This window comes from Plodia interpunctella, chromosome 14 (assembly GCF_027563975.2).
Source record: "Plodia interpunctella isolate USDA-ARS_2022_Savannah chromosome 14, ilPloInte3.2, whole genome shotgun sequence".
Taxonomy (NCBI): Eukaryota; Metazoa; Arthropoda; class Insecta; order Lepidoptera; family Pyralidae; genus Plodia; species Plodia interpunctella.
This window is the reverse complement of record NC_071307.1, coordinates 4,867,900-4,891,957: the sequence shown is the minus strand read 5'-3', so window position 1 is coordinate 4,891,957 and position 24,058 is coordinate 4,867,900. Positions and strand designations below refer to the sequence as shown.

The 24,058-nt window shown below is 35.7% G+C and overlaps 2 protein-coding genes across 31 annotated transcripts; one reads left to right on the top strand and one right to left on the bottom strand.

The window, feature by feature from the left end:
• Window positions 1-84: 84 nt before the first annotated feature.
• On the bottom strand, window positions 85-18,209 carry LOC128675357 (zinc finger protein ZFP2-like). Of its 29 annotated transcripts, none has more exons than XM_053754704.2 (21): window positions 18,044-18,209; window positions 15,837-16,011; window positions 15,271-15,472; window positions 14,902-14,967; window positions 14,608-14,700; window positions 14,124-14,207; window positions 13,264-13,408; window positions 11,625-11,735; window positions 11,068-11,178; window positions 10,817-10,927; window positions 10,266-10,349; window positions 9,553-9,723; window positions 9,131-9,301; window positions 8,569-8,790; window positions 7,752-7,922; window positions 6,612-6,681; window positions 6,110-6,271; window positions 5,742-5,873; window positions 4,972-5,075; window positions 4,492-4,582; window positions 85-4,335 (listed from the first exon to the last, which is right to left on the bottom strand). In XM_053754704.2, the coding sequence occupies exons 2-20, from the start codon at window positions 15,869-15,871 to the stop codon at window positions 4,512-4,514; spliced, it is 2,316 nt and encodes a 771-aa protein (XP_053610679.1). In that variant the 5' UTR covers window positions 15,872-16,011; window positions 18,044-18,209; the 3' UTR covers window positions 85-4,335; window positions 4,492-4,511. The 29 variants fall into 29 exon arrangements, with proteins under 29 accessions (XP_053610679.1, XP_053610680.1, XP_053610677.1 ...); XM_053754705.2 differs by having other exon boundaries at window positions 4,496-4,582; XM_053754702.2 differs by having other exon boundaries at window positions 4,500-4,582.
• On the top strand, window positions 16,616-23,925 carry RpL11 (Ribosomal protein L11). 2 transcript variants are annotated; one of them, XM_053754738.1, is made up of 5 exons: window positions 16,616-16,642; window positions 21,651-21,800; window positions 22,274-22,423; window positions 22,887-23,034; window positions 23,769-23,925. In XM_053754738.1, exons 1-5 carry the CDS (start codon window positions 16,631-16,633, stop codon window positions 23,894-23,896), a joined length of 588 nt encoding a protein of 195 aa, XP_053610713.1. In that variant the 5' UTR covers window positions 16,616-16,630; the 3' UTR covers window positions 23,897-23,925. The 2 variants fall into 2 exon arrangements, with proteins under 2 accessions (XP_053610713.1, XP_053610714.1); XM_053754739.1 differs by lacking the exon at window positions 16,616-16,642 and adding an exon at window positions 21,265-21,395.
• The last annotated feature ends 133 nt before the right edge of the window (window positions 23,926-24,058 follow it).

Below are 24,058 nucleotides of genomic sequence, written 5' to 3'. Positions count from 1 at the left end.
CTGTTACTCTAATACATATACAGTAATATACTCATAAATTATGCTAAATAATAGGTATAAATGGGGGTGTGAAAGTAAACAAAGTTTTTAGCCACAAATATCATGGCACGTTTATTTTTCTCCACTACATGGCGACTTCTAAAAAGAATCGTGACTTGTTATTTTGCATTCATATAGTTTCTTTTTTTAATAGAGCTCTGCAAATGAGCACTAAAGAATAATTTTACAATGTATATTTTCCATAAAATTAAATAAACTCTGTATTTTTATTTTGATCTCAATATAAATCACTATGAACTGAAAAAAAAATTAGAAACACTGTTAGTTCGCTAATTATATTGTTTGATGAGACTATAATAAAGAGTACATTTAAAAAATCACATTAAAGCATATACATAATGCTGACTACATAAAGGCTCTTACAGCCTCTGTCTTTACCTAACCTCCATCTCTGCATAGGTAGAATACTCAAAAAATCAACAATAAACAATTTCCGTATAAGATAAACAAACCAATAATAATATTTTTATCACAATAATTTCAGACTAAAACAACAAAAATATAAAAATACGTAAAGGAGGCCGTAAGAGCTAACTCGCGTGCAATGAATACACCACAATTAACAAATCTAACTTATTTGAAATATAAACTAGCCTAAAAATTTTAACAATAAAATTAAACAGTTTATTTAATTAAAATATTGGTCATAAAAACTCTGAAGAGCTATAACTAAATGACCGCAAGATCATCATGCCATGATGTTTGCTGGAAATTTCAATAAAAAATTAGTAATTAAAGGGATGTAAATAACTCCAAAACTTGGTTAATAATAGTGGCTCATAGCCAGTAATATAATTTGGTTAGCATATACAATACAATCGTATAAAAATTCAGTGACTTAGAAATAGCTCTCAGCATATAAAAAAAAAGTTAAAATCCTTAGGCTGTACTCTCGTATGATTATAATGTAAGCAACGTAATATGTTGGCAAAGCGGAAGTTCGCGTAAATCTAACGATACAATATTAACTAAATATTTATGTACCTTAGACATTATGATTACACAAGGCTCACTGTTATTTGCTCATAAAACTACCACGATCAAGTGTAAATGGTCGGCGGCGGTCGCGCCCTAGACTAGTAGCCTGCCTCGACAAGGGAATAGTATACATTAACATTCACGGGTAAGGATATGTACGATTTTTCAAACTGAATTTCCAAGACTGGTTGGTCCGACACCACAACCGCTAAGGTGTAAACAAACACAAACTTACAACGCCAATATAGTTCTCGTGAGTATTCTTGTAATGTGAATTCCTTTTTTTAAGTAATTCAGTCTTTTCTACGGTTGAAAATAACTAGACAAAAGGGAAATATATAGTTACCACATTATGATTACGTAATGTAATGGCTCAGTATTACTTCTAAATATATAGTTAACTAACATCGGTATGTAAAATAGTTTGGCAGTGAAGATCCACATATGTTCTATAAACACCGGTAGCATTTACAACAATGTTGCGAGATTACAGTCGTAGAAATCCATTTATCTTCAATTTTGATGAAAGATTCCAACACTATGTTATGTCAAAAGTAGGTATTAGGATTAAGATACGCAAAGACATATCCACGACTCCAGGACTATTATTAGGCAACACTATGCTTCCAGGTGTGAACAGCTTGCACACGTATTATTATCGCAAGTGACAATATCTGTGGTTCCTCATTGCATTTTATGAATCCTAGTTATTTACGAAATATATCAGAATACCGACAATAGAGCTTATAGATTCTTTTGCTAGAAAAGATCTGAAATGATTTCATAAATAATCAGGATCGATCGCCTTTCACTTTCCGATTCGCCCGGCCAGGATGAAGCAACGATAGTATAATGTTTCTAATAAGGAAAAACAACTATAAATAAAGAAGAACATATATCATAACAAAAATATATTACTAAAACTAGAATCAATAAAGAAACAATCAGCCCCGCCGAGTCATCGGAAAGACGAAGACAATGTATATGTATAATGTATATATTTCTTATATATTTTATTATTATGTACCTAGGTCACTATGTTGGTGTTTCTATTTCCATTCATAATAAGTATATCTATGGATAATACGGTATCAGCACTGACCAGCACCTATAAAGTGGTGCTCACCAATGTTGTTACAAACTATTGATAAACTATGGTTTCAATTTTATGGTGATTTTTCATAATGGTAGCAGAGTTTATACTACTTGTTAAACTCAAGATCTAGTTTGTCTAAATAATACTGTTATCAATGGCTTGGTAAGAATCTTACTAACAGATTAAGAATTTGAAAAAAACGCGATAAGATGTTACTTCTACTTCTCTGGGCAACTAAATGCATTCGTCATATTATTATTTATCTTAAAATATCGTGTACATATTATTCTTTTATTAATTTTAAAATGATAAACGAGACATTGGCCTATTTTTCCGTGTTTCTTTCAAATACAGAACTATCAAAATATAAAAAAATATTGAGGACTATCAAACAACATTCATATGTATATAATATTATATGTATACGTATGTACATCTACAAGGAAATTTTGATTTTATTAGTACATAGTACCCAAAGTATAGTTCTGCGCTACATACTCTAACATTTATCCAACTATGTTCTCTTTTCAGTTCGATATTTTTAATATTAAGTCGTAGAGTGAGACCGTTCTACAAACCATGCATTCCTTTTAATTTTGAATTTCAACTCTTTCCAATATACTCGAATAAATAAACCCTACCAATATTTACATAAGTCTGACTCAGCACATGGACACACACAAGTTGGAAATAAAATAAAGCGCGTGTAGTGAACGCGGGAACTTGCGGAGACGACAATGAACGCCGGTTGGCGCGAAGATCAGTTAGTATATTTTATTTCCAGTTCTACCCTGACCAGCAGACTTAACTAAGCTTACTTTACCACATCATTTACATGGAAATGGCACCAATCTATCTTTGATATCAATAATGGCAAACCATAAGGAACCCCTGAAGCGGACTCATGCACTGCTCACTCGTGCACAATCTCTGTCTCAAGGTATTGGAAGACTACTGCGCTATATCACTATTCGTATTACTATTATTCGAAAACAGTAATGGAAACAAAGATTGCATATTACAAAAATACGATCTAACAGTATACTGCTATCCGACAATGGTAATCAATATATACGACGTAAAAATACAATGGTTACATGAGAGTACACTCAATGTGAACATTAAAGAAAAGAAAACAATGAAGTTAACCAGTGGTGTTAGAATGATTGATATTGCCTAATATCGCTAACCGCTAGAAGGCACACAAAGTTTTAGTAAGAAGCTTCACAAATCATAGCTAGCGCCAGCCGCGACCGACGGGAACCCGCGCCCGCACGGTCACCCATCCCAATTGCGCCGACAGCTGCTCACTGCTTACCTTAGCCCGATGACACACACATTGAACACTGAACATAACATTTATTTTGAACGCAATACATACGATTAAAAATATTGCCAATTTTATGTTGCAACAGGCACTTCTCTGGATTACTCCAATAAACATCATATTAAAGTTATTAATTTTGTGAAGCTTTCAATATTGCCTCTCAGGACTCTGTGAATTATGGGATATTTGTACTTATTCATTATTATTATTACTCTTCTATGAACCAGAATCTTAAAGCATTCTTATGGATAATTATGAGGTTAGAGTCCCTAAAAATTTCTCAGCGATCAAAATACTTTACCTCTCATTGGTAACAGTTCTATAAAATTACTGAACTTCATATACACTGACACGATCTAAGTTAAAGCATCGCAATAAGATATTGTTATTCACTACGCCTAATGAGAATGGTATGACAAGCGAATGACGAACATTAAATTTAGAATTTCAAGTCGGAGACACAATACGATTCCAAAGTTATCACTAAGCAAATAAGAATATGAGATCAAAAATTTTAGGCCTACAATCTAAAATGATGAGAGTTTTTAAGTATCGATTTATGAACGCCACCACGCGAATTAATATAATTATGTGATGGTATAGATAAATCACAGTTGTGGGTATATAAATCACAATGCGTATCATAGGCGGTACCGCTACTCTAGACTACAGTTATTGTGATGTCCACCTTGTATTTCGAGGGATTCCACAAGCAAAACCTTTCCGATCGCGCCTCGGCCGACGAACGAACAATGTAAATAAACGTGAAAATAAAATATAATCTGTGCATGAGTCCATGCTGATTGCTACGGGTCCCGCTCTACTGCAGCTGCCCCAACATATTGCACTCTGCTGCGAGCTGCTCCACCCACGGCTGTCGACAAATATTGACAAGTGAGACAGGCACTAACACAAGGGTTTAGCTTAGCTACATAAGATAGAACTATTATTCACCACTATCCATTTTCACGATTAGCTAGACAATGATCTACATATAGTTAAAATGTTTTTGTTAAAGAAAATAACATACATACAAACCTATTCTGATGATCAGTCTGTGAGATGCATTTGACCCGACATCTGCGGTTGGGGGGTAGGCGTATGCGGGGGAGGGGGCGAAGCTGGAAACACAAACAATAGTCAGGATATCGGCTGAGCTACATTGCCAGAGGATTTCGAACCTTGCGTCTTGTCGTAATCATAACTTGAATTAAATTTCATCAATGACGGCAATATTCAGCGGCATATATATAACAGAATCGATACGAAAGAAATAGTAAGTACAAATAAATTAGCTCTCTACCTCTGTCATTCCCTGTCTCTCTCTTTCTCTCTTTCTCTCATTCTCGTGTGTTTCTAATAGCATTTCGGTTGAAAACAACTTTTAATTTCGAATTTTGGCCTTCCTGAAGTCAATCCTCTTTAAGAATAGCTCTGTCATCATTCCTATGTTTCTTAAAATTTCTCCTAAAGACGCTAGTAAAAGGTAAAAATATCTCCAAAATCTTACATATAGACGCGATGGACTGCGGGGACATGGCGGACATTTTGCTGTCCTGCATGGACACCTGCGTGCCTTGTGACGTCATGTAGCGGTTCACCATGGGCACGAAGCTGCAAATGTAAATAAGTTTAATATGTGTATCTAATAGATTACATATCTACGCTAATAAAAATAATAGTGATTTTTTTTTTCTGGAAACACCTTAGTTTCTCATGGCGCGAAACACATGGATCAAAGTCAAAAGTCAAGAGTAAAAGTCAATCAAGGTTTTTATTCAGATATTCTCAGTCAATTATTCTCAAAACTAGCATAGCAATGAAAAGATTGTACTCCTTTGGGTACTCCAGGAGTGTCATACCTACGCTGCCACGGCATCATCCTCCAAATATTAGAAATGCGAGTTTATGAGGATGTATGTTTATGTTTGTTACTCTTTCGTTCACGCATAATCTACTGGATTACAATGTGTGTAATGAAATTAGGTACACTGGTACTTTTTATCCCGAATTTTCCACGGGAGTGAAGACCCGGGGCGCAGCTAATCTTACATAAACCGGCAACAAATATCTGGCTATGCCGCTTTCGTTTGGTCCTGCTTCGGATCTCAAGATCCGCTTTCATACTTTTTCTTCTTCAATTAGAACGGTTTTTCTTCGGCATACCTAGTTTTCAGACCAGACCAGGTATGCATATACATATATGTAGAATCTCTTTAGCTGATTTTAGGATCAGCAAACGAAACTAAAATTAATGGTTTGCATGGCCATCTGACACACCTTAAGTCACAAACGCCGGGCGAGTCGAAGTTGCTGTTTGAGTTGTTGGTGTTGGTTGCCACGCTGTTGATGGTGCCGAGGCTGTTGGCGGACACGTTGCTGTGGTTCTCGCGGTGGACCCGGTTGTGGTGTCTGAAATTAACAAAAAACAAGAGACATAAGAACTAAATGAAATATTACGTTAAAATTGTTTTGGATCACAGAAAAGATTTAAGACATCTTATATGACGATTGCCTCTCCACTATCAAGCCTTTTTATCCTACATGGTGTACGACACCCACGGGCGGGTATAGAGTGGTACTATTGTAGTGTAGAAGTTCATGAAAGAGAGCAGACACATCCACATACTAGAGCGAGAGGCACGTACCGTATCAGATAGCTGTCCCGCACGAAAGTCCGGCCGCAGACGCTGCACTCGTAGCAGGAGCCGGCGGAGTGCGTGCGGATGTGGAGCGCGAACTGAGACTTGCTCGTGAACGTCATCGAGCATCGGTCGCAGTTCAGCGGCTTGTCGGCCACGTGCGACCATCTGAGGAAACCACGTTTATTGCACAAAAAAGAGACAAAATATTAGGGTTTTCACCACGAACGTCAGATTGATCCGACAAACATTTTCGTGCCCATTTCTCGAGCGTCAAATCAAAAATCACTGCTTATTAAGTGTTGAACATCTCTATTTTTCGATAGGTATTTATTTTCTATACCTATAAATATTCGCGCAGGGAGATATCGTCCCTGCGATAAAATCTTTATTGTTAATACAGAAGAAAAGATGTCGTCCTTATTTTTTAGAATCATCAATTTTGGGACTCTCTAGACTCACTCTTTAAAAACTCTGTGTTCATGTGAAAAAAATACGAAATACCAACCTGTGCGCTGTTACGTAGCTCTTCACAGCAAATCGTTTTTGACAAATATCACAAGCGTATGGACGTTCACCTGCAATTTCATTTCCCAGTTAAAATCAAATGTCGCACAAAAAAACAACTAAACAACGAAAAAAAAATGATATGGAAAAAGCAAATGAAAGCAAATGTTAGAAAGACGGCAAGATGCAATTAGACGGTACGATGCGATCTGAAATTAATGAACGTAAGTAAGCCAGGAAATCATAATACACACAGTACTGGAACTTAAATGGTGATGCAGCGGGTGAAATATCATAATACAGTTGTCGGTGCCACATCATTAAGTTCAGAATGACTAAGCCTGTTATCACAATTTGCCGTCTTCTTAACTGTCACCTATGAGGTAATTATATTCACACATATCGCTTCTCTTTGTAGCATAGCCCTCTAATTACTTAATACTTCGCGTTTTTTTTAATAACTAAATACGTACACGGGTAAAATATTTCCATATGTAGGTTTGTCCTCTGGCAAAATTTTACCCGGATATATTATAAATATCCATATGCATTCGTTTACATAGTCCTAGGAATGTTGTTATAAGCAGTGAAATGTGTGAATAATTACCTACAATGAAAGCAAACTGCGAAGTTGATTTGATTAGTGGGCACATTCTAGTTTTGCTAATACGACCTCTATAAGGTGGTAGGTCGATGTCGAACACTACAATACACTATATCAGATTAGTTTCAGGCAAGCTCAAAAACAAACGTTTTGTCACCTTTAATCTTCCCTGATTTTTATTCACAACTTTTGATCAAATGTATTTATTAATTAAAATTTAACTAATAAATAAAAATAATAAAAAAACATTAAAAAATTAAATTTGTGTTTTAGAAACAAAGTGCTGTTTGATTTGGTATAACTAAAGAGTTGTGAATAACAAGTCTACGTTGAAAGATTAAATGTAGGAAGGTAAGATATTGATTATATGCTTCATTTGTTTATTTGAAACATAGCACAATCCAATATTATTGGCTAGATCTCTAAACTTATTAACATATTTTTTAATAACAAATCTCTCATAAAGCGAATTCAAATAACATGATACTTTTGAAATTCGAATATAGAAGCCTGTATAACATTGGATTGATGCTGTACCGGTATGGATTCGCTTGTGTATGTTGAGCGTAGATTTCTGCGTGAAGCGTTTGTAGCAGACATCACACTCGAACGGGCGTTCGCCTGTGTGCGTGCGCATGTGGATCTCCAAGTAGGGCTTGCATGTGAACGCTGCCGGGCACTCCATGCATTGGTACGGCCGCCCTTGCACTACCACGGAAATATTATACGTTGGACGGTTTATTTAAAGAGTAGTGCGAATAAGAAAAATTTAAAGGATTGTTCACATGCCCACATTTTTAATATTAAAATAATTACATATAAAGTTTTAAAATATATTTTTTATTAATACCTCAAATTCTAAGTTCAACACAGGGTGTAAGGCAATTAAAACTTTAATAAATAAATAACTAGGTACCTCTATTCCACGGCAAATATGTTTCAGGCATACATTTAAATGTTAAAAAGTGGTACACATTTTTTAAAATAAAATATATATTTAGAAAAAATATCTACATGTTACAAACAATAGGTACTCACATGAGTTTAATTGAGTGATATGGCACCGACAACTTATTATTCAGATATTTCTATAACACGTTACTTATAATTTTATTTTAATACTAATTCTATAATTAGCTTAGTAATTAAAATGATGTGATATGATAAGAAATTACGAATTACGAAACCTTTCATAACACTTATGTTGCGGAAATGACCAAGAGAAACCACAAACATATAAATTGTTTTTTTTTTTAATAAAATTATATGGAGTTAATATTGCATTTTGATTAGTGATCAAAGTCTGTAAAAGGTTTCGTTCCAATTCAAGTAAAAAAAAACATATTCCACTCACCTGTGTGCGTTCTTTTGTGAATATTGAGAGTAGATTTTTGCGCGAATCTCTTGAGGCAGACGTCACACTGGTAGGGCCGCTCGCCCGTGTGCGTGCGGTTATGGATTTCGAGGTATTGCTTGCAGGTGAAGGCGGCGGGGCACTGCAGGCACTGGAAGGGCCGGCCCTGCACTGTGGACGGACCAAGGTTAGCCAGGGCGGGCGTCGGCTCCCGCGCAACCACTGCCACGCACAAATACAAACGACCGGATTACGATTCATTCGTAGACGATTGTTCTACTCTACGCGATATCGCTTCTTAATTTTACGAACCCAAAGAACCTTTTTGAGTATAGTGCGTGCAAGTTAGAGCATTTGATATGTTAACTTGAGTGTTTATGATAAAAATCGATATCGCGTATTCGGTTTTAATTACAATACATTTGTTAATGAAATTAAGTTTAGAATGAATTGAAATAGTTTGGTATTCAGCCAGCCGTTAGTATTTAATGGCGCGGCATTATTCATAGTAGCCCACATATCTTTCATCCATCCCTAAACGGCGGGGGGCAACCGCACGTACCTGAGTGCGTCCGCTTGTGAATGTTGAGGCTGGATTTCTGTGTGAAGCGCTTCAGGCAGATGTCGCACTGATACGGCCGCTCGCCGGTGTGGGTGCGCGTGTGAATCTCCAGGTATTGCTTGCAGGTGAAGGCGGCGGGACACGACAGGCACTGGAACGGTCTCCCCTGGACTGGTGCCCAACACAGATATTATAGCAGCGGCCAGCCGGCAAGGACGCTAGCCGCCCTCGCACTACGGAGGTCGCGGCGCGGACTGGTCGCCGCTCGCCGCTAACTCCGCTCCAGTTATCATATCGTGCGATACGAACACGAGACAACGACTACCACACACAAGCATGTCAAACTAAGATCGGAAGAGAGCGCGAGTGGAGAGAGGCTGGGAGCGGGCGGGGGGCCAGTCCGGCCTGCGACTGTGACCCACCTGTGTGCGTCCGTTTATGTATATTGAGGCTGGACTTCTGCGTGAAGCGCTTCAGACACGCGTCGCACTGATACGGCCGCTCGCCTGTGTGCGTGCGCATGTGAATGTCCAGGTAGGGGCGGCGGGCGAACGCCGCCGGGCATTGCCCGCACGTGTAAGGACGCCCTTGCACTGCGCCCAGTGCACACACAAAAGCGAGTAACGCACGTCGCCGACGCATCTGGCCGCGCCAGTCTCCCGCCCCCGCCAATCCACCCAGACACAGCGGTCAACAATAACTCATTTAGAACCCAATTTTGATAGCACCGACGATGGTACTCTAGGCGATTATGCGTCTCTGCGGCGATTGCATTACCGCTTTTGTGAAAGAATTAATATTCATGAAATAATGATGAAATATAAAAATGATATCACTACAATCATCGAGGTGGATGCAAACTGAAAGGGATGAACGACCGGCTGGTTAGTTTAGGCAGGAAATGGGTGATGCAGAAGTATTGAAAGCGCGCATTATAATAAGTAATAGATACCGAGTGTTAGTGAAAGCGACGATGAAAAAGGTTTTTAAAATAACGGGTTAGGCAGGCAACGGAAAAGGGGACGAAGCGAGACCATAAACTGAATGATGTGGATGATGGTATGGCCAGTCGCAAGTTGTCGCTACTCGTATATTGAAAAGGGAATCTTTGCAATAATATATGTGGGCTACTAACCCGTATGTATTTTTTCGTGCAAATTGAGCGCGCACTTCTGCGTGAAGGACTTGAGGCAGACGGTGCACTGGAACGGCCGCTCCCCTGCGCCGCCGCACGACACGGGGGGGACAGAGAAACAAAACAAAACCACGATGGACAAATAATACTACTTCACGCTTCAACGCATAACCAATTCGATCAATTTTAATGCACTACCATGAGGGAATTTCGACCACGTTATTTGTCCATCAGACATTCTCTCTCCTACTTTAAATTAACGAAAATCCTCACAACGTACACATGCTTCATGTTTGTGAATAGTTTTTGAGCGTGTGCGACCTACCATGTCACCGTTTTAGCACATGAAAAAAAATTTAACACGTCCGAATCGCTAACCATATTGGAAACAAAGTGTTTAATTGAATTTACTAGGGAGCCCTTAAAACTATTCACAAAACACGGGTATCAAAGCCACAACAGCAAATAATGTAAGCTATAGAAGCGATAAGAGGAGACGAATTGTGGCTGAGAGACCGAATGAAAATAAAATGAGATATCAAGGGACCCACCAGTGTGTATACGTTTATGAGTGCCAAGGCTTGACTTCTGAGTGAACCGCTTGTCACAGATCTCGCACTGATAGGGGCGCACTTTGTTGATCAGCGATTGGATGTGCTCCTCTAGAAATACCAACAAAGTTCAGCTACAACAACGGTCTGCTCCATGCAGATGCACTGCCATTCAAGATAGTGCCTAATAACGTGAGCTCTAAAATTACAAATTCATTGTCTACTAAAGGATTTTAGGGCAAAATGCCTACCAGTGTGTATTTTCCCATGTCGGCCCAGGCTGGACTTCTGAGTGAAGCGCATAAAACAGATGTGGCACTGGTACGGCCGCACTTTCTCTAACAGGGCTCGTCTGTGCTCCTCTATAAGGTATACGAGTATCGATATAGCAACTATGCACCCACTCAAACAATATTCATTAAAGCCTAGCTGGTTAAGTATTCAACATTCATTCACACGCGTTCAGGGGGAGGTAGGCTGTGCGGTGTATTCGTTTCGTTAGTACCGTTCTGCCTCAAGGATTGACGTCACGCACAAGTAGGCAGGAAGTGCATAGCCACTGATATAACTTTCGGCCCAAATTTGAACTACAGATGTATCTGACAAAGCAGATGCCCCGTTGGTAGGGCTCAGGGCTGATGCCTAGGTAGCAGGATAAGCTTGTGGTCTTGCAATCGTAACCAGGTACAAATCAAATTGGGAACATATAAAGGAGATGTTGGCTAGAAGAGCCGGGAAGGAAGTAATCGAACAGAGTATATGAACGTAGATATAGAGGGTGGTACGAGTGGTATTTGTAGGGACCCACCCGTGTGTATTTTCTTGTGTCGGTTGAGGCTGGAGCTCTGCGTGAAGCGCATCTGGCAGAGTTCGCACTTGTAGGGCCGGTCCTTCACCATCAACGCCCGCATGTGCTCATCTAAAACCCAGGCCATTCCAACAACTCTCTAGTCACATTGGTTCACTTAGCCGTACACAGGACATACAATAGATAAGATCTAACATTGATGAATTAAAATTGTGTCCCGCTTGAAATTACGAATTATTGAGTTTTAGCGATGCGGTATCCATTGTAAGTCCTACACCTCCCCCTGTTTACCTTGCATCAGCGAAGCCTTCCTCACGCCCTGATTTATTGTGATTCGAATTATACTCAACACAACTCAAAAACTATTCACATGTTGCAAGTTAAGCATATGTATTGTCAAGTGTGTTATCATGATTAGCGAACTGTGAGTCGCACCAGTGTCATTGTAACCTTTTATATACTTTATATAATAACATGATACTACATACAAAATACTACATACTAAGTATATAAGTGTTTTAAGTCCAGAGGCCTCCTAATTTATCAATATTTTTTTATAATTTTATTTTCCAGCAAAATAACATTTTAATTACAATAGAACATATTTAAAAAATCTAAGTAAAATATTAGTTGAATAAAGCATTGTAGCCTATCATATACATATGTATATTACAAATAAGTACAAAAATATGACATTAACATGCTTTCATTCTCAATCTTAAAGCTAGGTATCTTATAAATTGGATTTTTGTATGGACAAGCGAATCTAGCTCAGAAAATAAATACACAAAACAAAACTAATAATTTCAGGATAAGACAACACTATAAATATATAGATACTCATATAACATCAGGGCGTAAAAATAGGGTGTAAGCGAAATACACTATTACATTTATACAGAACAGAAAAATAAAAATAAAATGCATAACTTTTCGGTGCCGCGAAAACAGGAGGAGGTTTTGTTTTAAAAATATAAAAAATACAAATCAATCATTTGTTCGGAAATAATCCCTCATGGTACCAAGCCATTCTTAAATACGTTCTTTGATTTAGAGGGCAAGATACATAATGTAACTTCCATATAAGTGCTTCTAAATAGGGATATTCAAATTGTGTGGTTCTCTAATTTTCTATAAATTGTACCTACTAAAACCTCCCTCCGATATAATAAAGATATATTCTTTGAAGTTTTGTAATAGGAATTTAATTAACATGAATTAATATGGAAATTACATTAAAATTGCTTCCAATCAATAGCGCAAAAAATATTATCGAGTTTATCACAAAACATTAGACTGGCACAATAATTCAAGCAATCATTTTATCACAACTTTGAAATCATAAATAATGTACACCATCACAAAACAAATACAGTGCCAAAAAGTTTTATTTTCATTTCACTTTTATTTAAAACTGGCGACCTATTATAATTCTAAGTCTAACCAAATAATACTTTGTGGCACTTTATATACAACATTATTTATATCAGTATCTGGCAGTTATAGAGCAAACAAATTAAAACAAGAAAAATTTTCAAACATATCTCAAATTCTCTGCAACTGCCAGTACTAGACAAAAAAAGTAGATTTTAAAAAATGAAATAATCCAGTGGGTAATATGCATGCGCTGTGCACTGACCTGTGTGCACCCGCTTGTGCGTGTTGAGGCTGGACTTCTGCGTGAAGCGCTTGAGGCACAGGTCGCACTGGAAGGGGCGCTCGCCCGTGTGCGTGCGCATGTGCACCTCCAGGTACGGCTTGCGGCAGAACGCCGCGTCGCACACCTTCAATCGTTACTTTATTACCAACAATGTCTATTTCTATTTGGATTTAAGTAGCAATCATAGTACAATCACATATGATACGGACAAAATGTTGATTGCTAGTAGTTGTAGCTTTGGTAAATATCATTTAATTTAGAATATGACGTGAAGCGCCAGTGAAGGCCTAATTTCTGAATAAATGATTTGATTTTGAGTGATTTTGATAATTATATACGCGGAAATTAAGCGCGATGCGAAATGGAGGCCGAATATCAGTGTGTGAATGAATGTACGAGTAGAATCATCAATCATCAATGCATGTCGTGTGTATCATTGGTCATTCTTCCAATTCCAATAAGATCTTAATCCTGGTTATGTCTAAAATACTATTAAAAAATTGGCATTTTTAACTTCTTCTATTCAACATAAATTATTTGATAATAAGAGTCATTAGTTATCTCTCACTTTGTACATTGTCAACTTGTTATTTGATAAAACAAAATACTTTTTTAAACAAACTAGCTAATTGTAATATGATCTTAATGTAATTGTGGTAAAGAATATTTTTGTAAAATACGTACTTATTAGAAATAAATTAAATCTAACATACAGAATGTTCTTGGGTACTTGGTTTAGTATATTACTGCCCAATTTCGTCAAAATGGATATAATGGTTTAATTGTTAATCAAAAAAACATTAGGATAGATTAAATAACTAAACAAAACAGGTACTCACAGTACACTGGAAGGGCTTGTTCCCAGAGTGTAACTTCATATGGACGTAATATGAAGAAGCAGAAGACAGCACTTTGCCACACACCTGAAAATATGATCTTTATTGTAAAAATCTATACAAGTAAAAAATATATGTACTTCCCTCAAAGTGTTTTAAAGTTCTATATTTTTTTAAAATTGTTATAGACATAAGAAAACAAAGTAAAACAAAATAAAAGACTGGTCCACATATTTTCAACTAAGCCCTAATTTTCAGACTGATCATATGCAACCAGAGTTTGAGCCCAGATTGAAAACATATTGCCTTCTCTCTCATCTCCACATGTTCTCGGTTACAGCAAAGTGTAAAAATAAGCTTAAAATTTTGTAGATTCAACTGTGATTTCAAAACCTCAAACCTCCTTGGGAATTGATGCTTTTGCCTATCAGCTTCCTAGGTGTCTTAATCAGCTCATATGAGAGTAAGCTATTAGTCACCAACTTACTTTACAAGCCTGTGGTTTTGAACGAGTTGCCTGGCCGCCTCCATTTGAGACTTCCATTTTGGTTTGAACTGATCCCATGTCGACACCCATACCCTGTACAAAGAATGTGATTTATTTTATTTTTAAGTGAACGGGGCTTTAGCATTCACTCTGATTGGTACCTGATTCAAAAGATATTGGTGGTTATTTAGAGAGGAATATAATAGGAGGCTATTTGTGATCAAATTGTTAATACAGATTAAATTACATATTTATAAATCTTGTAATCATATAGTATATCGTAATAATAGTTACCTGAGAACACTGCCTGCCATCCATGTCCATTTCAACCCCTTCATCATCCATTCCTTTAAAGCTCAACTGAAATTTGAGAGGAAATTTATTTTATAGCTACTTAATTTTTCTGAAATAAGATTGACCCAACATAAGATTAAAATTACTGAAAAATGTTTATTAGATATTTTAGTATTAATTATTTAACATTATCTATTACATGACATTTATTGAAAAGAAGTTCACCACAGAGTCCATCAACAGAAATATGATAATTTTAATGCAGTGATTTTAGCAGTTGCAGTATTTTTTCACAGCAACCAGGGATTTTAATGCAGTTTTAATCAGACAACAAATTAAATTACATGATTAAAAATATGAGATTTTTACCTCGTCATCCTGTTGCTGCATTTCCTGTTGATGTTGTTCCATGAGTTCTTGTTGGTGTTGTACTTGATGTTGTACTATCAGACTGTCCTTGGAATCCTCCTGGTGTGTGTGGTGCTGGTTCATGTTGATGATGCCATGGTTGGAGTCAGATCGGACTATAGTTGGGGGGCCGGAGTGTATATGGGGATGGGAGGAGTAGAAGCTGTAAAGATGAAATTTATGGTCAATCTTTTATCTAAGTACATGTCTTTCCACCATGTTCAAGTATCCCAAATAGATCCAGAAGACATGAGTGGCCAAATCCATGTAACTGTATTATAGATATGAAAGTCTAGTATCATAATTTCATGGCATAATAAACCGCATGGATGATTTGATGAAATTTGGAATAGATATTTTTAACGACTAGAGGTCAAATATAGGCTGCCACCGGAAAGAGCTAGTTGAACATAAAATTATTATGCATTTATCTATTTTCCATAAGTTATACATCAACCAAGTCAGTGCATTGCAAGTGATACATACTGACTATTCTATTATCGCATCCATCTGTCTTGCAACCTTACCTCATAGGTTCTGCCTTGATCTGCTGCTCGAACATGGATATAGTGGCGAGTAGGTCGCCGGGGGGCGGCACGGGGACCCCCACGCCCCGTGCCACACCCCCGACGCCCACGCCCCAGTGTGCTGGGAAACTAATGGCGGATTGATTGCTGCACCCCCATTTTCAACTTCTGCCACCTGTAGACAGATCATATTATATGATTTCAGAACTTTCAGATTTATGTTGAAGTTATGAGCAGAAACTTATGTTGAAAGTCTTGTCTTTCTGAAATCATGTATAATTCCATCCGTGATTCAAAAGAAAAGTGATCTATATAGGACTTTTCCCTTTTGTTTTGTAGCTGTACTTTAAAACCAAATAGATAAATAGCTTACAATAACATCAGATAATTAATAAATATTCCAGTCTCGCATTATATATATGTATCCCGTACCCACATTCAATTGCCTATTTTAATTAATAAGAAAAACCAATCAACAATTAGTTTTATTTTTTCACTTTTTTCTACCTAACATTTACCTTTACCTAATTAGGATATTTTCACTTTTTTACCTACCTAGTTGTTTACGTAGGTTAAGTAGGTAGGTACCTACATATCTACTTAAAAACTCTTTCTTACATTGTGTAAAAAAAAATAAACTTTTACTTTATGGTATGTGTTTTCCAGTTCTGTTTGTTTCTGGTTTGAACTTCAGATTATAAAAACGTCACACCGTACGTCATACAAAACAATCTTGATATTCTGTCTGTTCTTGTTTCTAGTTATAAAGTACCTACAAAATTAAACTATCTAAAATGTTTAAATGGGTGAGTTAGAGAGCTGTTGTTATCATTAATTTCAAACTGAAATAGCGTTAAAGTCTTACCGAGAGACATAATATTTACTGCGTAGTTAAAACGTAATCATAAATAAATTCTAATTAGAATTTATTGGGTTATAATTAATTACTTATGCGTTAGTGATGCGACTAAACTTAAAGTTCTTGTAGCCATACTCTTCATTAATAAATATATTTTCTAGCGCTTCACGATTCATTTTGATAGATCTAGTAACCAGATACCTAACTACCTACATAACATTTAAATGAAGCATTAAACTGTAACTATATGTACCTATATAGGTATGTTATCTGTGTATTTGTGTGAAAGTAAAGGCTTAAAGAAAAAAAAACAATGTTATTTCAACAAAATGTATTTGTAAAAAAAATAAACAAATTGTTTCGAAATTCAGAAGGTTGAATGAAATTAGATAGATCTTTATATAAAGCAAAAACAAATTAAATAGGTAATCCAAATGAATAAACCAAACACAATCAGAATAAATCTCATCAATATACAATAATTAGCAAAATATAAAAACAAATTCATAACTCATATAGGTATATTCTAAAGAACTCATTAAATATTCACAATCATTGCAATTATTATTTTTTACTTTTTTTACTTCCAATTAACACCGCATCGCGTATAGGCCATTGACTGAGAGATTTAAAGCTACACACGTATAAATGTTGACACTGAACCTATAAATATATACTCATGTAAATGCAAAAGTGCGTATAGGTGTATAAAGAAACGCTGCAACTATGTATAACCAAACTATACAGCAACATATGCGCGCTTATCTCAAGATATTTGTGAATACACATAGTAAAATAGTTTATGCATAACAACAATTGATGCGAATACCAAAGTGTAAACATGAACATCTGAAAGCGAAATAAATCCTAACAAAATATTAAATGGCGGAAGCTCACCGACCGATTGTCTCCACCCAGCCTCCCCCCTGCCATCAATAAAATGGCCAATTCGTTATTGAATTTTGTCCCCAACTTTCAAGTCGAGGCTGCGCGACGCCGGTTGTTATGCGACAAGTAATTTAGTGACCACTATTACTCTAATGTAAACAACACAAGATTTTATGCTATATCTTATTTTTAGTGAAAGTTATGTCATATCATTTAGTAATGCTAAATAACAAAATGCTCTTTTAAATATATAAAACGCTTAGATATGAACGGTAAACAAAAACAAATCATAACAATTTAAAGACCACAGTGTGTATTAAATGCGAAGGTGGATCGTAATACATGGAAGGAATGAGTTATAAATTTATTATTATGTCTTTTTTATGTAAAATCTTAAGTTTCATTCAGCTTATGTTATTCTAGCGGTAGATATATATAGCAAAACTAAGAATCTACTCACATATGTAACGGACCGCCTAAGTATAGTATCGTGTACAGAAACACATAAATTATAACACTAATTACACAATTTCGTTAATATTGGCCATTCGAATTATGTTTTTCTTAGACACCGACATAAAATGGCTGCTACCTCATTGTTCTGCGCGTTCGTTCGTGCGCATAGAAGCCGTGAACGCTTGGGGACGACTTCTCCGCCAATTAAAATTATGGCGCGAAATTTAAGGCCTCGTTAAATTGATTTTATGTCGATAATTAATTTATAGCACGTATCAATAGCTTAACGTAACAACTGCATGAAAAAATATGTAAACTGTAATAAAAATTATTACGAATGCTAAAACATATAAGGTTGTGTCATATCCAATGTTCTTATTGGAATTGTTTGAATTATTTTCAGTACAATACGATTGTTTAATTTTTATCTGTAGATGTCGCACGCCACTTATATGTTCAAATAACTGTTTATCAGAGTTGGTGTAGATATTGCAAACTGCACAGTAGTATCTCTGGTATTTTTCACGGCTATTTTTAGAAAAGTTTTCCATTATGACTTAAATAACTTGGTCTTCTTTGACTCAGCTTTCAGAAGTAGTGAAACAGGTTAGTATAACATATTTATGTAATGCCCTACCCTCATTTTTTTATGAATGTTACAAAAATATCCCCTAAACGGTCAGCAGCCTCCAAATCCCAACATCTGTCGCTACCTCCACTATGATTGAGATTTCAATACACAGACCAACCAAAATATTGGTTTTGACAAAAAAGGTTTTTAGCCACCTCTATCTTTGATAAATTGAACTAGATATATCTACTTTTTTTTAGTTTTTGAGATATAGCACACTAAAAATCATATCATACCTATATTTTTTCATTTTGGAAAATACTAAAATAAACTCGTTCATTTAAACACGCTAATCTATAAAATAACTACATGCCTAGTCTAATTTAAAACATCATTTCTATGCACATTAACCACATTCGTGAGAATTATAGGCAGAGGTTAGACTGTAAATAATTCCGAAATTCCCACTTAGAAGCAAAGCCACGGGGCTACTTAAATAAATCTTCTTTTTATTGCTATTATGTGGCTTTAAGTTTTATTTATCTCTTAAATAATATTGTCTGTACATATAGATGTATTAAATAGTTCTATTTAATACATGTTTAATACAATATATAGTATATATATATATATATATCTCCGTGTGTAACACTAGATGCGCCCCGGGGGAATTTCGGGATAAAAAGTACACTTACACTATATGTATTATTTCAGGTAATTTTCTACCCATGTACCAAATTTCATAACAATCGGTCCAATAGATAATGCGTGAAGAGGTAACAAACAAACACTTATTTTCGCATTTATAATATTATTTGGGATGGGATTGGGATAAACAAAAACGAAAAATAACTTGATATCATATGGGTTTGCGATATGACGTGTATGAGCTCGCGGATCAAGAAAAGCTGATCACATTATTTTAAAGGCAAATCGGAATAGAAGCAAGCAGTTCTGAAATAAATAATCTTGAAAGATATTTGCTCAATATTGGCAAAATGACATCGGTCGTCAATACTTTATATACGAAACAAATTGCATATTGCACTTCAGAGTTCTGTTCAAAACGGCGGCGGTATTACCTAAATAAGTATTTTCACATTTTTGGAAGATCAAATCAAAATATCAATAAAAACAACCGACCTTGTCTATGGATGACATGTCAAGTGTCAAATGGTGAAGCTTGTGGTGTGGCAAAGTCTAGTAGGTTGGTACGTTTGTATTTTAGTGTTTGTCTAATTTGATCATTGGGTCTACCCATGCATTTAGTAAGTTTGTACTACTTAGACGGATTACCTACTAATTCCATGGGCCTACCAATGGAATGGAAAGATTAAGTACAGTGTTGCTATAATCCTATTGATTAATTTACTCCTTGTTGTTGCCAGTCCTCAATTTATTTATTTGTTTAGACTGACAGTTGTTTTTGTTGGATTCATAGAGGTTCAAATTCAAATCTACTTGCATATATGTACAGAAAATGTATGGATATGCGGAAATCTAAACAGGAATCCGAATACGGGAACCTAAATCCTCTTCTTTCATACAAAAATTTCACACCGCCACACACGTTTCTTCCTTTTTCAGAACGAAAAAAAAGCTAAACTAAGTAACGTTCGAGTTGGGAAGCTTCCCCGAGTCAAAATAGCTACATTGCCTACTTTAAACTACATTCAGCAATAAAGTAGCTAAAGTGGCAACACGGCTGGTCGGTTTGGATAGCGAATAAAAAAAATTTAACGTCTGCCTGCGCTAAAAAATCATGAAATTCCAAATTTATCCCGCCAGAGTACAACACTGTATGTTAAGTACACAAAAGCTTTGCCGCCTTTTGCCGATTAAACGTTTATTTTAGATTACTTTATTAATCCTTTCATTATGTAAGCATTCGTTTATGAAAATATACAATATAGCATACAATTCTTTTTCGCTTTAAACTCGCACCACGATTGCGTAGAAGATATTTTTGGTCGTAAATCTGCAACAATATTGAAAATTGGTGCTTTTTGTCTCCATTGGCAATGTTTGTACATTAGTTGTACCAGTAGTGCCATCTGCGCTGAGCTTTGCGTAATATGCCGTATGAAATCTTATTCAGAAACTGAACGTAAGCGGCCGCGCGCTAAACTAAAGGTCTGCTTGATTACAGCCATAGAAATGTTTTTAAATCTGTGATGACAGCAGAAATCAGTTTAGAAGTTTAGTAGACACGCAAGACAGAACAAAATGAAAAATTATAATGAACACTATTGATGCATGTACAAAATATTTTTGCATGCATCATGTAATAGTTACAAATTAAATGGGGTCACGGTCTTGGATTCCCAGTTAGTGATGCGATTTAATTTACAACCACTTTTTCCATGGAATATTTCTTAACCAAAGGTTAGTTAGGTAGTCCCCATGGACTTAAATGTTTGTATTGGAGAGTCCAGAATTTTCCCAAAAGTTCCGCGTTTTGGTCCCTAAATTCTAGTTTCCCTTCAATTCTCAGTGCCTACTGACCCCAATATATTAATTTACTCTTTCATTGATACTTACTAGGCGTCAAAAGCCAGGAATGCACCGGGTTAGATTTACATCAAAAAAATAAATAATTTCATAGATTCGGTTCGGATTTTACGACCAATTTGAATGGAAAATCGTCACGTCACGTACGGTGTTTCAAACAACAGAAGTGTTCTTGTAGTAGTAGTGGATCCGTCATCTATAGATTAAATTCATTGAATGTATTTTTTTCAATGGCAACTTTTAACAGTTCTTTCAAAAAGTTGTAGCCATGGCGGTGGGTGTTTTTTGGTTTTAAAATAAAAGTATCCCTTTGAATCAGTGATTTAAGACTATAAATCGTGCTCTACTTATTAATTTCCAACAGTCTATTCTCTGGAATACGTTATGAAGCCTATATTTTTGCAATCTGATACTTTCAATCGGCAAACATAACCTACATTTTGTGACCTAAGTTTAATCTTGGTTTACAATTCAATTCTGAATAAATTTAGTTGAAGTGAAATAATTACATTAAAAATATGTATTCCAGCGAGCACCTCCAGCCCCGGCTAAGGAAAAGAAGGAGAAGAAGGCTCCTAAAGACAAATCAAAAAATGTTATGAGGAATCTTCATATCAGGAAACTTTGTCTGAATATCTGTGTGGGAGAGTCTGGAGACAGACTAACTCGTGCTGCTAAGGTTTGTTTTGTGGATATGTGAATACAAGCATGAAATGTTCAAGACTCACATTGTTATTGTGTTTCTTTGTAAGTTCATGCAAGAATATTATTTCTCATTTGCAACTTCTGAATACTGAAATTTTACTATTCAGAATACTCGAAGAAATTACATTTTAATTCAAGCTATCGATTTATTATCTAGCAGATCAATATCTACAGGACCTTCTGAATTTGAGAGTGGGGAACATGTTTGTGTACCATTATAAATTTTTAGGTTACCTACCTAGTTCATGTAATTCAATTGCATTCTATTCAGTTTCTTGCAAATTCACTATTCCATGCACATATGTAATTTACTCTACTGTTGTGTTACTACTAAGTAAAAAGTACAACATCCAACCTTTTACTTATTACTGTTATATCGCTAAGTTGATATATAATTGACTTTCAATTAAACTAGAATTGTTAAAACATTTGTATAATTTCATTTAGGTGTTGGAACAACTTACTGGCCAGCAACCAGTATTCTCCAAAGCGCGGTATACTGTGCGATCATTCGGTATACGTCGTAATGAGAAAATTGCTGTCCACTGTACTGTCAGAGGCGCAAAGGCTGAAGAAATCTTAGAGAGAGGATTGAAGGTAAGTAAACTTGATGCGAGCTTCATAAATAATTTAGCTTGCAAAATATTTTTGTTTTTACATTACATTCTAAGGAGTTATTTTCATAGTGACCATAAATATATTGAATAACTCTTTACATTGCATTCATTTCATTTGCATAAATTTTGCAGAGATATTTAAGAGGAGTCTCTTTAACCAAACTAATTTAGATTCAGTTGAATTGATTCAGAAGTTGACAGTGCTGTATTATCAATAATGTTTTATTTAAATTATTTAGATTAACTGCTAGTTCCCTACACCATATACCTAGAGGCTTCAATCCCATTCCAAATATTGAAATAAAAGATCCAGATGTGCTATTCTAGGTCTAGGTTACTACCTGTGTACCAAGTCAAATACATTTTGCTTGAAAGAGAAGCAAACATGCATTTAACTTGCAAACAATTATAATATTACTATAAATATGAAATGATTGTTTCAGGTCAGAGAATATGAATTGAGGCGTGACAACTTCTCTGCCACTGGAAACTTTGGTTTTGGTATTCAAGAACACATTGACTTGGGTATCAAATATGATCCCTCAATTGGTATCTACGGTTTAGATTTCTACGTTGTGCTAGGAAGACCAGGTTAGTATATATATTTTAATTTCTGATATGCATTCATGTTTGGTATCTGACAAAGAAAGATTCTTTCTTAGTACAGCTTTTCCCATGACCATAAATGTGAAATTGACTAAAAATAGTTTCCCAACTTCTCTGTGCTACCAATTAAAAAAATACTTTCAAAAGTGAATAGCCTAAAGTTTTGAATCACCTTGTATTCATTCAAACCACAAGTGTAACAAATACAGAACATGCATCAGCTTATACTGGTAGTGTATTATAGCTGAGAACATGAAGTTAAATATAAATAATAATATAGCCGCAACCATACACAAAATATAGGGCCAGTGCAGGCGGCTACACCAACATTTGTAGATGTTTCCAAATGTTCCACAATTTTGTAGACTGTGTTTTTTTAGTATAGTTTTAATTATAGGTAGTTTTATATTGCACATTTGTTCAGGGTTGTAGATAATTATTGCAGTCTGTAAAATTAGTGCAAATTTGTTTTTTTTTCTTTTTCTATAAAATATTAACTTCTATAAAACTTTTAACTTATATGTATGAGAAATTTTATGTGGATGTTTAATTCTTCAAAGAATGAGACATGTTTTATTACTCAAAGCCAATCTTTTATTATAGATGATTTGAAAAACAATTCAACATTCTTGGTCCTTATCTATTCCAGGTAATTTTATTAAACAATCTACAGTACATATGTTTCGTTTATTTTCATAAATTATTTTGTTTTTGTTTAGGTTTCAATGTAGCTCACCGGAGGCGCAAGACTGGCAAGGTCGGGTTCGCGCATCGCCTGACAAAAGAAGATGCTATGAAGTGGTTCCAACAGAAGTATGATGGTATCATTCTTAACAGCAAAAAGTAAATAAATTAAGTAAAACAAATTTGTAAATCTGCTGGACTTTTATTTCATTTACACTCGAAAATCAAAAAATGACCTATTGAAGGACAGCAAAAGACTGGATCAACCTTCGATCAACACTGTGCAAATATCATTAACGGTTTTGTGTGTGTGAGTTTGAGATAA